The sequence below is a fragment of the Zalophus californianus genome, chromosome 3 (assembly GCF_009762305.2).
Source record: "Zalophus californianus isolate mZalCal1 chromosome 3, mZalCal1.pri.v2, whole genome shotgun sequence".
Lineage (NCBI taxonomy): Eukaryota > Metazoa > Chordata > Mammalia > Carnivora > Otariidae > Zalophus > Zalophus californianus.
In genome coordinates, this window is record NC_045597.1 from 117310395 (window position 1) to 117325556 (window position 15162).

Here is a 15162-nt window from a genome sequence, read left to right on the forward strand (position 1 = left end):
AAGACTTATGCTCATGTTGGCCTATGTGACCATTTCATGTGTTTCCATTTTTTTTTTTTGAGACCTTTGGCTAAAGTCATCAGGCTCATCCTGTACTTCTTGTTCTTCAGCCTGGAACCAGCTATATTTCTAAGGAACATTGTTCTTTTTGCTGAGGATGAATGGCATTTAGAAACCGAGATCTATTCGTTATTACTAAGATGTCACTGCTCCGGATCCTCTTGAGTAGACAAGTGTTGGATAGGTGTCATATGATTCATGGCTGTCTTCTCAGCCTTAACATCCCGACCTGGAATTTTTGGGTGGCCATTCCAATTTATATTCATGTCTGGGAAACCGATTCTAGGGAAGAAGGTTGACTTCCTTTTGTTAGTAACACTTGTCATTTCACCACATATTTTTTCATCAACAAGCACTGATTTAGAGTTTTCTCTTACATCTGAGATATTTTACCTTAAGAGAATGGATTCTTTGAAGGAAAGAAAGGTGATTTTTGAATATGTATGATTTTCTTGACAGATGTGGGTTTATCCCTATAGGTAGGTATATGCAGGATCTAAGAACAGTACACAGGAGGGGCGCCTGGGTGGCTCAGTCATGAAGCATCTGCCTTCAGCTCAGGTCATGATCCCAGGGTCCTGGGATTGAGCCCCGCATCAGGCTCCCTGCTCTGCCAGAAGCCTGCTTCTCCCTCTCCCACTCCCCCTGCTTGTGTTGCCTCTCTCGCTGTGTCTCTGTCAAATAAATAAATAAAATCTTTAAAAAAAAAAACAAAAAACAATACACAGGAAAGTCAGTGCTTTTAAGGTACATCTTTTTCTTTAAATCTAGGCTTGCTATTTTTGGATTCTTTCTGAGGATTTGGATCTGTGACTTGTTGAGTGTTATTTGTAGGGTTCAGTGTATTATAGATGAGCCAGGGAGCAATAATTTCTAAGTGAAATTTTGTTTCTTATTTTAAAAATTGACTTTTAAAATTTAATTTTGGAACCTATCTTTTTTTTTTTTTAAATATTAGAGTGCTTGCATGTAGTGGGGGGGAGGGGCAGGGGGAGAGAATCTTCAAGCATACTCCTCAGTGAGCACAGAGCTTGTCTCAGGGCTTGATCCCACCACCAATGAGATCATGACGTGAGCTTAAACCAAGAGTCGGACACTTAAGTGACTGAGTCACTCAGGCGCCCCATGGACCCTGTGTTATGATTTAGTACTTCCTTACAAATCGGTTGTTGAAATTCAGAGGATATAAACATAGGAAATGCATTTTATAACTCCTTAGAGAAAATACTCATTTTTCTAGACATCTTCATCTGCCAAATAGTTTTTCTTTGTCTCTGCTTCAGTCGTAAAGACAATGTTGTGATATTTATCCACTAGTGGCATGTCATTTTAAGGTTTGTGGGTATCACTCTACAGAAACATGTATATTAGAAGTATCTGTCATTTTTTAGGTGTATTTATTACTTAAATGAGGTATAAATTGTAAAGACGTACAGTAACACTTTTCAAAGTACTTGAGTTTTTAATAAATTCAATTTTATCTTAGCACCACAGAGACCTTCAGATTGGTCCAAAAAGAAGAAAGAACCTCTAGGGAAATTGGCTTCTTTATTTAAACTTACTGTGAGAGTGATCTATTCTTTCCACACTCTGAGCTTCAAGGAAGTACATTCTGATACTCTCCTCACTGTTGGCAACTCAATCACCAGTATTCTTTCTAATGTACTTGGACGTATTTCTTTGCCTTCTATGATCCGAAAAATATTTGCAACTTTAACAAGACCTCTGGCATTATTTTATGAAAACTTAAAGTAAGTATTTAGAATTTCTACTTAATAACTTTAAATTACATGTCTTTAGATCTAGGTAGTAAACTTTTGTCATTTTCCTATCAGCTTGTTGTTATGGATGGTGTTTGCTAAAATTTAGTGAAGGGGTAATACATTAAACTGCATTTGTTAAAAAGATAGTTCAAATCACACATAAATACAAGGTAGAAATTGGGAGTCTGTAAATTTTTTGTGCTAGTTCAACCCCCCTTTTCAATTTAGTTCATACCTTTTCAGATTTGATAATACAAACAAGCATACCTGTTAAACATTATGTATATGAAGCATACTTGATATGCTACTTTGCAATTAAGTACATGGTATACCCTTAAAATATTGTATGCATCTTGCACCATTCATCTAAGAATCTCATTCTCTTTGATGTCTCCAGAGGGTTCCATAAGACTTTTATACCCAATTTCCTGTTAGCAGACATACATATTTTTCTAGCCTTTTCCCTCCTAACTTAACAATATTACAGTTGAACATATTTGTATACATGTCAGTGTCCACGTTTGCCACTACTGCAGAAAGAGGTCCTAGATGTCACATTGGTGGTTCAAAAGGTATACACATTTAAATTTTTGAATTATCCTGTAAAAATTTAATTTACATTATCCTTTACATTTGAATCGAAGCAAGCAGTGCCTTGAACCCTGAAAAATTCCAAATGACATAACTTTTTTAAAAAGCAATTTGAAAGGATTCAACAATGTTTTTTCTAACAAGCTTATGTGGTTCAATCATAATAGTCTGTCTTTTATAAATTCATGGAGAAAGTTTTAGGAACAAATTTTATAAAAGTACAAAGTAGAACCCCAAATATATTAGCATTTTGCACATCTTCTTTTAGTCTTTAAGCATACAAATTATTTATGCTTTTTAAAAGAGGTACAGAAACAAGTATTAGTATTTTGAGGTATTTCTAGATGTTTTTCTGTGGTTCATTTTTTAAAGGTAGGTTTGTTTCATGTTTTAATGTATGGTAATTTGACATTTTTAAAATTAAGTCTTGGGGCACCTTCTATCACTTACACAAGTCTCATTTTTATGGCTGCATTATATATTTTTAGGTTTAACTTTCTAAAATGTAAGTGGTACTCTTGTGTTTTTCTTCCCAGGCTTGATGAAGTTCCTAAAGTGTATAGTTGTATGAGCAACAAGGTAAAAATGGACAGTTGTCTGTAAAACATACTTTCATGGTGAAAAAAATGTTAGGGTTTAGGTAATTGTCTTCCTTATATATAGTTCTGATTTGTAAAAGGATTATATTTCCAGTTTAATGGACATTTGATAACATGACATGGGCACATAGTTTTTAAAGAAGGATTGAGTAATGTTGCTTAAAATTCATACTACTCCCCACCTCCTATCTTACCTCTTTATACATGAGGGTAATTGGTTCCAGTATTTTATAGGTAAAACTTGGGTAGTCAACTGTTAATCTCTGTTCATGAGAAAATGTAATTTTTTCTGTTAATGGAAAATAAGTTTGAAATCAAGGTCTTATATTGATAATTACAGTAAATTCACCTGATAATTTGTCAGTTTATAATCATATTTAAGGCGACAGATGGGAGGTTTTTATTTTTGTTTTTGTTTTTAAGACTTTTATTTATTTATTTGACAGAGACAGCGAGAGGGAACACAAGCAGGGGGAGTGGGAAAGGGAGAAGCAGGCTTCCCACTGAGCAGGGAGCCCGATGCGGGGCTCGATCCCAAGACCCTGGGATCATGACCTGAGCCGAAGGCAGACATGTAACAGCTGAGCCACCCAGGCATCCCATATGGGAGCTTTAAAAAAAAAAGTTTGAATTTAAAAAATTGAAATAGTAATATGTTGTGAATTGTTTAGTATGCTTCGGGGTTTTATTTTTCCTGTTTTAAAAGAACATTTCCATAGGGTATCCTAATAAAATTTTCCTTTTTCCTAGTTAGAAAAGCTACTGGGAGAGATAATTACTTGTCTACACTTCAGCTACACTGGAACTTACGACAGCGAACTTCTTGAATACATCTCTCCATTATTATGCATAATATTTTTGCACAGGAATAAACAGATTAGAAAACAAAGTGCTCAGTTCTGGAACGCCACATTTGCTAAAGTGTCGACGTTGACTTATCCTGAAGAGTTAAAGTATGCTAACCACAAAACTATTTTATATAGTTACTATGATTGCATAAATTGATATTTTGGTCTTAACATGAATTTTTCTTAGGAGGAATCATAGCAGAACTTTCCTCAGTTCAAATGTTAATTTGTAATACATGGTAACTATTAAACATAACTTGACCTTTTACTTTGGTACTTAGAGTAACCCGTGGTTTTAGGAACATAAAAAGCAGTGTTAAATTTTCCTTAATAAAAGAAATATAAAAGGCAAGGAATTGGTGGTTATTAAATCTGGGTGATGTGTACACGGGAATTTAATGTAATAGTCTACTTTTGCTTGGAATTTTGCATGATAAAATTTGGGAAATTTCTTAAGAAAATTTGGGAACTGAAGAGGTTAGCAAAAAACTAAATGTTTTACATTTGTCCCAGTTTTGTGTATGTAGAATGAGAAACAGTCTTTAAGGTGGATATATTTTGCCATTTTAAAATTATAACTAAAGTGTTCTTGTTAACATATCAGTATTCACCAGTACTGCTTGACTCAAGGTGTATATGTTTATGTACTTTTTTAAAGACCAGTACTAAGACAAGCCAAACAGAAATTTCTGTTGCTTTTACCTGGTTTGGAAAATGTTGAAATTATGGAGGAATCCAGTGGACCATATTCAAATGCAGTAAGTTGAGGTTTTTTACTTTTGAATGATGTTTGAGTAGTTTGTTTATTGGCTTGCAGTGTAATTTTTTAAAAGACAGAATCTTAGAATGTTTTTTTTGACGTGATAAACGAGTAAAATTTGAGCATAAGAGCACCATAATATAGGGTTTTTTATAAAGTCTGTTGCCTGGCTTGAAACACTTTTTTTTAAAATTGAAGTATAATCGACATAGAGTATCCTGTTTCAGGTATACATCATAGTGATTTGATATTTTTATATATCAAAATGATCTTCGTAAGTCTAGTTACCATCTGTATGAGTTATGACAATATTACTGACTGTATTCATATACTGTATATTACATCCCCATGACTTATTTTATAACGGGAAGTTTGTACTTTTTAATCCCTTTCACCAATTTTTCTGTCCCCAACCAATCCCCCTCTGGTAACCAATAGTTTGTTTCTTGTCTTTGAGTCTGTTTTCTGCTTTGTTTGTTCGTTAATCTTATATTTTAGATTTCACATGTTAAGAGAATTCGTACAGTATTTGTCTTCGTCTGACATTGACTTAACATAATACTCTCTAGGTCAATCCATGTTGTCACAAATGACAAGATTTCCTTCTTCTTTATGGTTGGGTGATACATTGTTTCTATTATCTTGGTTATTGTAAGTAATGCTTCAGTGAACATGAGGGTGAACCTCTCTTCAAATTGGTGTTTTTGTTTTCTTTGGACAAATAACCAGAAATAAAACTACTGGGTTCTATGGTAGTTCGATTTTTAATTTTTTGAGGCACCTCCATACTGTGTTTCATAGTGGTCGCACCAGTTTATATTCCCACCAGCAGTTGTGTGAGGGTTCCCTCTTCTCCATACGTTTGCTAGCATTTGCTGTTTTTTCTTTTCCATAATAGTCACTCTTAATGGTGTGACGTGATACCTCATTGTAATTTTCCTTTGCATTTCCTTGATAATGATAGTGATGTTGAACATATTCTCAAGTGCCTGTTGGCCCTCTATATCTTTGGTAAAACTTCTATTCAAGTCCTCTACCCATCTTTTAATTGGGATATTTTTTAAATATAAAGTTGCGTGAGTTCTTTATGTATTTTGGCTATTAACTCCTTATCCAGATGTATTGTGAATATTTTCTCCCATTCAGTATATTGCCTTTTCATTTTGTTTATGGTTTCCTTCACTGTGCAAAAGGTTTTTAATTTGATGCAATTTCATTTGTTTATTTTATCTTTTTTTTTTTTGCCTTTTGGCCTAAAATACTTTTCTGATTTAAGGGCAGTAAATTTCACCATAGATTCTCTGATTCTTGTTCATTAATGATCCTTTTTGAACTGTGGCATTTAATGTGTATTCCTTTGCAAATGTAATTATTAAAATACATGGTTAAGTGTTGCTTTTAGGTAAACCAGGAATAATAGTTACTGGTCTGTGTCTAAGCATGAGCTGTCCTTCATTTTCTCAGTTCTTCACATCAAATCTCATTCCTCTGTCAGAAAAACACATCTTTGCTATCATATAACCCATTTGGAACAAGGTTACTTTGGCTAATAATAATTACTATCTGAGGATCAAGCAGTAAAGGCATGAGTATTACATATCCATGAGGTAGGACATCATTAGACAACTTTTTCTCTGTTCAACAACAAATGGAGTCTTGGCTGTTAATTGTTTAGAACCTGTAAGAGAAAAAAAGTTAACAGCTACCTAAGCACTCCAGTTTTTGTTTTTTGGCTAAAATAAAATTTTCTTATCAGATAATTAGACTTGTTGAGACTTGTTTGGTATAATTTGTCCTGAAAAAGTCTAAAAGGGACGTGGTAGGTAATACTTTGTATCATGCATGCCTCATTGTTTGATGTTTAAAGTTTCATGGCTGTGATTGTTTCTTAGAAATATTCCCAGTAATAGGAGGGGTCTTTGAGTTCATTAATTTGATTCATTTTTAGTATTTATATGGTGTATCTTCTTTTTAGAATTTGTAAAATTCTCAAAATATCCAGAATTCATAAAATTTATAAAAATGATACAAAATAACTATGAGTTAGAGATGTTAATGAATTAAAGAATGGCTCTTTTCTTTGATATGATTTTAATAAGTGAATGAGAAGGAATTTGATATTTGAAATGAGTATTATACTGGAATTTTCAAAGCATGAAAAGGAGAAATAGAACATTTGCACTTAAAAATTGTTTTATTTTTAATAAAACAGACAGAAAATTCACAGTTAAATATGAAGATAAGTGGCATGGAAAGAAAATCAAGTGGAAAAAGAGATTCTTTTTTGGCACAAACAAAGGATGCAAAAGAAAATAAGAAACCACCAGTCAAAGTATGTTTTTCTAAACTTAATAGAACTTTCAATATAAAAGTAGATCGTAGCTTGAGAACATATAGCTTCTAATTGGAAAAAAATGTGATTAAAGGCTAAATAAAAGAAAGGATTAAGGGAGAATAATAGAGCTTGGTCTAAAAAGACTTAAGATAGTGTGGAAATCTAGAAGCTTTGTGAAATGATTCATTCTTACTAAAGTTAAGTCTACTTAATATGTTTCACCCAGGTGCGCCTGGGTGGCTCCGTTGGTTAAGTGCCTGCCTTTAGCTCAGGTCATGATCCCAGGGTCCTGGGATCGAGCCCCACATTGGGCTTCTTGCTCAGTGGGGAGCCTGCTTCTCCCCTGCCTGCTGCTCCTCCTGCTTGTGCATGTGCATGCGCATGCGTGCGCACACTGTCTCTCTCTCTCTGTCTCTGACAAAATTCTTAAAAAAAAATGTGTAGCATCCATTAATTATAGTTAATTCAGGCAGTAGCCCCCTTGAGATGGAATGAACTCTATGTATGTTAGTTACAGCATAGGTAGCACAAGAGAACATTTTAGAACTTCTGTTATTGAATAGAAAGAGAATACCTAGGTAAGATATCTATTTTGGCCTCATATCTTATACTGCTAATCTTACTAATTGCCAGTTAACTGATTTTCAGACAATAATTCCTCCATGATGACTTTCAATAAGGGTATTATAGAATATTGAAACCATGGCCCTGACAAAAATGAAAGAAAAAATACTATTTTTAAAGAATGACTCTCAATACAGTCTTGTAGCAACTTTAAAGTAGAATGAAAACAATTGAACAGAAAATTTGTAAAAATAACAGTACTGATGTTACTGGCATGGAGCGTGTATTATTTCGGTGACTTTTACTTAATTTGACTTAGTTTATGCTTCAACTTGAGAGCTGCTGATACATTCTTTTCTTCCCAAATCACTTGATTTCCATATGTTGGCCAGAAAAACATTTGTCTGTGCTTTGTTGGTAAGTAAGTTGCCTACTTTTTAGAGGTGTAATTTTATTTTCTGAATATTTATTAAAAGCAGAATGAAAGGGAAGGGCATTGTACTAATTATTAACCAAGGATATCGTATAGGTTTGAACTTCAAACTCCCTAGTCATTATTGAATAACTTCACTAGAGTGCTAGAATAGAGATTGATTGAAGTGTTGGAAAATAATTTGGAAACTCAAACGTACATTTGCCTTTTATAAATTTGCAGTTGAAATTAGAATCGTCTTCTACAAAAACAAAGAGTGAAATGCCTTTGGAAGAGGAAAAGTCTGTTGACTTTGTGTTTATACCTCCAGAAGGAAAAGAAACAAAGGAAAGAATACTAACTGAACATCAGAAAGAAGTATTCAAAACAAAGAGGTTTGTAGCCTTTTATCTTGAATTGGGTATTCTGTACCTATATTTAGATTTCATGCGGTAACTGTAACTTTGTGTTTAGAACTAAAATACTACATATAATATGCTATATTTTAATGCCAAAAAGATACGCCAAATGTGGCCACACTTCATAATATATATGGTTACTTAGTAATGTACCAAAGGTTTATGCATTCAGAGCTGAATCATTAATGGAGGTAGTGTTGGAAAAGAGAGAGAAGATGATTTCATGGAAAATAAACATCTAAGCCTTAATTTTACATTGTTCTTAAAAGATAACTAGATGTACAAATCTAAGTTTAATTTCTAATTATAGGAATACCACATTTTGAAGTTATTTATGTAAGATCTTTTTCAGATACGATATTCCTGTCATGTATAATAATCTGGATGTTTCACAAGACACTTTGTTTTCTCAGTATACCCAGGAAGAGTCCATGTAAGTACGGAAGCTGTTGAAGTAACTGGTTTTCTAATTTTTAATTAAAAACAGTATTTTAATTCATACATTTTTACTTTAGGGAAATTCCTGCTGTAACTGAAAAATCAAAGGAAGATTCCAAGGTAATACCTAAGGTATATTTGGTATTTCATGTTTGGGGGTTTTTAGAATCGTTCCATTATGAAGTCTGTTGTATTAATTTTAAGATAATATTGCATAATCTCATAACTCTCACTGATAGACTTTCATAGAACTGTAGTTACTGTGTTGGTAGATGTGTGCGAGTGTATGGGTGTTTAATATATATATATTTGGCTTTTTTAAATATTTATAATTAGAAACACAAATTAATGGGCATCACCACCCATTAATTCCTATCACCACCTTTGGAATATTTGCAAAATACTGAAAGTCAGTGATTGCCTTTTGAATTCCTGAAGTTTTACACTATGATTTTCTTAAGAAATCTTGTTTGTTGTTTAATCTATATACATGTGTATGTTTCTGTGCAGGAGGAACAAATGGAAAGTGACATTGTTATTTCTCAAGATGTCACGGGAAACTGTGGTATGGATGAGCATCTTGAAAAGGCTTCTCTTTCAAATAATGACTGTGGTTCTAATGGGGAAACGAGTCCAGAAGTACCGAGTAGTAATAATGATGCCAGAAAGAAACCTTTAATTTCATCAAAGAAAACAACCGAATGTGCATCTAATGCAGAAAATACTTCTGGTCTCAACAGTAGCTCAGTTTCTAATACCATTATTTCTGGAACTCCCCCACAGCCTACAAGTCGGAGGCAAACGTTTATTACTTTGGAGAAGTTTGATGGTTCTGAAAATAGACCTTTTAGTCCATCCCCCTTAAATAATATGTCATCAACTGTAACAGTGAAAAATAACCAGGAAGTCATGGGTAAAACAGATACTCCACCAAAAGCAAAGAAAAGAGAAATGGTTTTTGCAAAATGTGATTCTGAAAAAATAGCACATGGAATTAAGAGATCAAGCCGAAGGTCAAGTAAAGCTGAACAAATAGGGAACAAAAGGTCTAAGCTCTTAATGAGATCCGATCAAGAGAAAAATACTCAGGAATCTATTGATGGCACAGTAGTTTTAGAAAATAACCCACCTGGTTTGCTTAATCAAACGGAATGTGTGTTAGATAATCAGGTTCATCTCTCTGAATCTATGATGGAATATGAGGATACAATGCTTAAACCAACAATAGAAAATGTAGTAGTAGTAGAAAACAATACTGTAGAAGAGAAAACATTAGGAATCAATTTGGAATCCAAAGAAAATACACCCCCTGCTACAATACCAGCAGATCAAATGATAGATGAGGATAGTCCTGTTCAGATAACTCCAAATCAGAAAACGCTTAGACGATCCTCAAGGCGACGTTCAGAAGTAGCAGAGCCCACCACTGACAGCCAAGAGAAAGAAAATAATCAAAAAAAAGAAAGACGTAAGGAAGAAGAAAAGACCCTTCAGAAAAGTTTGTTGCATGTAAAAGATGATGTGTTACCTAAGCAAAAAGTGATTTCTGAACAAACTGTACAGGAACATTTAATTGAGAAAGGAAATAATGTACACGAGAAGACTTTTGGGGAAACCAGCACTACTGCTGAAATTGATGAAAGTAAAAGAAAGCTAGACCTTGAGAATATTAAATCTGAGGGAGATGGTGCCCAGGACTTTGCAGATAAGTCCTCTGAAAAACCAGTAAGTGGTCGAACACGGTATCAAACAAGAAGAGCATCCCAAGGTTTACTTTCCAGCATTGAAAACTCAGAATCTGATAGTTCTGAGGCAAAAGAAGAAGGTTCTAAAAAGAAGAGATCTGGAAAATGGAAAAACAAAAGCAGTGATAGTGTTGACATTGAAGATCAGGAGGAGAAAGTGATAAAACAGGAATGTGTAAATGTTGAAAACCAGACACTTGATTGCAAAGCAAATTCTGAAGTAGAGAGAGACCTAAAATCTCAGATTTGTGAACAAAAAGATGAGATTAATAATGTAACTCTTGAAGATTCTACAGTATCTTCAGATTTATTGCAGGTTTCTGATGACATGTCAACTACTTACGAGGGAAAAAGTAAAACCAGCAAATGTACAGAATACTCCTTTTCAAACCCTTCTGTGCCAGAATCAAATCTAAGGACTAGAAATGCCAGCAAGAGATTACAAAAACGAGATTCTATAGAAAATAACACCGTGGGAGAATCCTCAAAAATAGGGACATCAGACATTTTGCTTTCTGAAAAAACTTTTCAAACACTTGAATGCCAGCATAAGAGAAGTAGGAGGGTAAGGAGATCTAAAGGTTGTGATTGCTGTGGAGAAAAATCACAGCCTCAGGAAAAGTCATTCATTGGGTTAAAGAATACAGAAAACTATGATGTAAAAGTCAATGAAACAAAAAAGACAGATACGCAAACACCTGTAAATGTATCAGAGACTTCTAAAGCTAATCTGTGCTCTGAGTTAAAACTTTCAGATGAACATAATGGTGTGAATTTTCATTTGGGACTCAAGGAGGAGAGTGCTGCTGTTAATGATTCATTAATTGTATCTGAAAGTGAGTTGAAAGAAATTACTATTCAAAACCCTCTTCCTTCTGAAGTAGTAAATTTTGAAGAAGAAACTTGTGATATGGATTCTGAAGAAGCAACACCTCTTGAAAGCCAGGAGCCATCCAATAAAAAATGTAAAACTGTTAGCCCATGTTTAGGTGATTCCAAAGATAATTCACTGGAATATTCTACTTTGGAGACCAAAGAAGAAAAGTCAGAGGCTGTTTTGGAAAAGGAATTAAGTATAGAGAATATTGTCAGTGTTGAAACAGTTGGATGTAAAGCTAAAGCAAAATTCAATCCAGAAGTAGAAGCTGTTGAATTGGATGTAGAAAGTGATAAATCTGAAGCTAGCTTTTCTGAACAAAAGAGTACTGAAACTGGTGTTAGTGAAGAAGAGGTAATGGAGATTAATAGTGAAAGAAGTGATGAATCTGAAGCAGAGGCAGCTGAAAAACTGAAGGCTGAAGAAGCAGTAACTGAAGAATTTAATTCTGGTCTTGGTCATTCTGATAATACCACAGAAATGAGTGCTCAGGTAGAGATACCTGAACAAACAGCAGTTGGGGAGTTAGATGAAAGAAGTGACAAATCTAATCCAGGCTCATCTGAAGAAATGAATGCTGAAATGGAAAATTGTGAAGAGACAGTGATGGGTGAAGTGAGTGCTGAAGCTGACCAAGTCAGTGAAACAGAGGACAGGGACTCAACTACCAAAATCTCTACTCAGCCAGTACAAGCCGATACAAAGACTTCAACTATGGAAATCGGCGGTTTCGTTCTCAGTAGACTTGGGATGAGCACTGAAGAAGGAAAAGTTGACTCTAATGAAACTGAAGCAAATACTGAACTTAATAAGTCTGAAGAAACAACATCAGATGACAATCAAATGGTGGGGGGAAATGATGAGATTTTACAGGAAGTTCACCATACTTCAGAGAAAGTGGAGGAAACACCAGAGTCTCTGACATCTGAAACAGCCATCTCTGAACTAATAACAGAAGACAATAATGCATCTCCTCAAAAATTAAGGGAACTTGATCCTTTACTTGTATCAGCAAATGGCAGTCCTAGTGGCATGCAGACACGCTGTGTATGGTCTCCTTTGGCTTCTCCATCGACCAGCATTTTAAAGAGAGGACTAAAAAGGCCTCAGGAAGATGAGATATCATCACCTGTTCACAAGGTAGGGGAATTGAGGCTGAATGTTAATAAGCCCATATTTAATTGAGAATTTTAGCCATACAGTGATTCCTGGTGAATGACAGAATATTAGATCAATAGAACCAACACATTTTGAATAATTACAGCGACTAGGGAAAAGGGCAGGTAGAAGAAAAAGTTGATAAAAGGGGACTGAAGCCCTTAGATATTCCTTTACTTTAGGACACTAAAGATCTTCAACCATGTACATTGTTCACCTTTTGCAGAATTGATGAGGATCTCTCATGGTTTTTTTTTTTTGCTCGTAACATGAGGAAACATTTAGAAACTGATAAAACAGCTTTAGTTAGCACTCACTGTGTGCTAGGACATTATGCAGTCTGTTTCACATTTAAGTGTTTATATAAACTCTTACTTCCAGACCTTGTCTAATGAAAAAAAAAGTCTCAGGGCTGTGCCTTTATCAGTTTCTGGATGTGATTTCATTTATAATTTTATTTCCCCATCATCACTAAACTGACTCCTTTGGTTTGTAAACATGGATTCTTTCTATGTATTTGCTTTAGCTTCTGACCCTGTAACTTGCAGATAATTTGTTGAATGAATAAATTAAAAAAGTAAAAGTTACTTGTGCTTACATAGCTCAGCTTGTTCTCTCCTTAGTAAAGGAGATGTTATAAAAAGGTATGATGTGAGCATTCTTTAACTTTGAAATTGAATCTGCTCTTTACTTTAGGATACATGTGTTTATATATACAGACATACATTATAGATAGAGAATAGACTTAATATTGCCTCTAGCAAGCACATTGTGAAGACTTCCTCAAGATGTACCAAAAATTCTTACACTGAGAATTTAGTTTTTTGGTTTTGTTTTGCTTTGCTTTTATATTGAGGTTCTTTTTTTAAAGTATCTTAAGTTGGAAGTCTTTGAGAAGTATGAAGATAGAATACGTTGGGATTGAGGTCTTCAGTATATTTATTTTTCTTCATTATGTTTTAGATTGTTAATAAAAGTTAACTAGTCATGTTTTATTTGATAGTACCTCAAATTTAATTTTTGTTTAGGCAACAGTAAGACTTTGTAGTTTTCTCTAGCAGATGTGTACAGAATCTGCCCACTCTTGGGAATCAAGACCAGGAGACATTTATATACATGGTTAGTGGTTATGCCTTATTGCATATTTATTTATTGCATATTATATCAGATAGCTGAATGAATGAACACATAAGAGTTTAGAAGAGGCGAAAGTGAAAAATTGCCACCCCGTTGCTGTGACCCTGGTACCCTCTAGAGTTTAGAACAGGGGTTAGTATGATATACCAGAGGCCACTTAGTACTATTTCTGCCTCTTTACCTTGTATTTTTAAGTCACTGTAGTAAGCCTACAAGGTTAGTATAATTTGATAGTATAATTTCAGCTGCTACATGCAGTTTCATTTTTCTGCCACTGTCCTTGTTTCAGTCTTTGTTGGTATATTACGTAGAGACCATTTAGAACATGGATAATTGGAATGACCTGTGGTGTTAAGCAGTATCTGTGAAAGCAGCCGTTAGGAAGAAATACAACTGTGTGCACTTGGCTTCTAGTGAAGTAAATTAAGCTTCTAAACCTACATTCTATTTTAGGGGGACCGTATAATGAGTATTTATGGTATGGTTTGTTTTTTGTTTTTTTGTTTTGTTTTTTTACTTTAATTTTGTTAAATAAAAACATGACCTGTGTTTTCAGGTTCGCCGTGTCTCCTTTGCAGATCCAATATACCAAGCAGGATTGGCAGATGACATTGATAGGCGATGCTCTATTGTTAGGTCCCATTCTTCAAATAATTCTCCCATAGTAAAAAGTGTTAAAACTTCACCTACTGCACAATCTAAGGTAAGCTGTGGGCTTTAAAATACCCACGTATGTATGCAGGTACAGAATTGCATTGTGTAGTTTGTCTTAAAACTAATAAAGAATAAGACTTCTTTGGTTTGGATACATTGTTTGGTCTGCAACATGGTAAACAAACATGAAGAGGTGGGAAGAGGCAGTGATAATCCAGTAATTGATTAGGTAATAGGTTATTACATTTACATTTTCTCAAAATTTTAGGAAGTTACTGCACTCTAATGAAAGTAAAGTTGTAAAATTATAGTTTTCTAGGGTTCTGAGTTTTTTTTTCTCTCCTTCTGTCTAGCATAATGCCACTTCAATCAAAGGATTTCTGTCCCCAGGATCACGTAGCCCTAAATTTAAGAGCTCAAAGAAGTGTTTAGTAAGAAGTGCTTTAGTTTTCATGCAACTTTATATTTTCATGTTCAGTCAGGTGACCTCTATTTAACGGTTTTGAAATTTATTCTAAGATTACAGAAATGGCTAAAGAATCTATGCCATGTCCAACAGAAAGTGTTTACCCAGCTTTGGTGAACTGTGTGGCTCCAGTTGATATCATTTTACCTCAGATTACATCAAACATGTGGTAAGTAGTTGCTTGTGCTGGTTTATACTTAAAGATGCCATTTGTTTAAGAGGAATATCTAAAATGATCGAGGTTCTTATATTTAGAATTGACTTGCACACGCTTGCGCACATTTTATTTTAGAAATAAAAAATATGGAAAGATGGGACAGGTGGGGCAGTAAGAGA

General features: G+C 34.4%; 1 protein-coding gene across 6 annotated transcripts in view; it reads left to right on the forward strand.

The window, feature by feature from the left end:
- The window catches only part of RIF1 (replication timing regulatory factor 1), a 63576-nt gene that overhangs the window by 40534 nt on the left and 7880 nt on the right, over positions 1–15162 (forward strand). For 4 of the 6 annotated variants that reach the window (XM_027589141.2, XM_027589147.2, XM_027589144.2 and 1 more), the window contains 12 exons: positions 1547–1811; positions 2951–2993; positions 3764–3966; positions 4520–4619; positions 6834–6953; positions 8176–8327; positions 8704–8784; positions 8867–8909; positions 9300–12551; positions 14263–14409; positions 14714–14791; positions 14880–14995. In XM_027589141.2, coding sequence (XP_027444942.1) covers positions 1547–1811; positions 2951–2993; positions 3764–3966; positions 4520–4619; positions 6834–6953; positions 8176–8327; positions 8704–8784; positions 8867–8909; positions 9300–12551; positions 14263–14409; positions 14714–14791; positions 14880–14995 — 4600 coding nt within the window. The remainder of the gene's footprint in view (positions 1–1546; positions 1812–2950; positions 2994–3763; positions 3967–4519; positions 4620–6833; positions 6954–8175; positions 8328–8703; positions 8785–8866; positions 8910–9299; positions 12552–14262; positions 14410–14713; positions 14792–14879; positions 14996–15162) is intronic. The other 2 variants (XM_027589145.2, XM_027589146.2) reach the window with 2 other exon arrangements.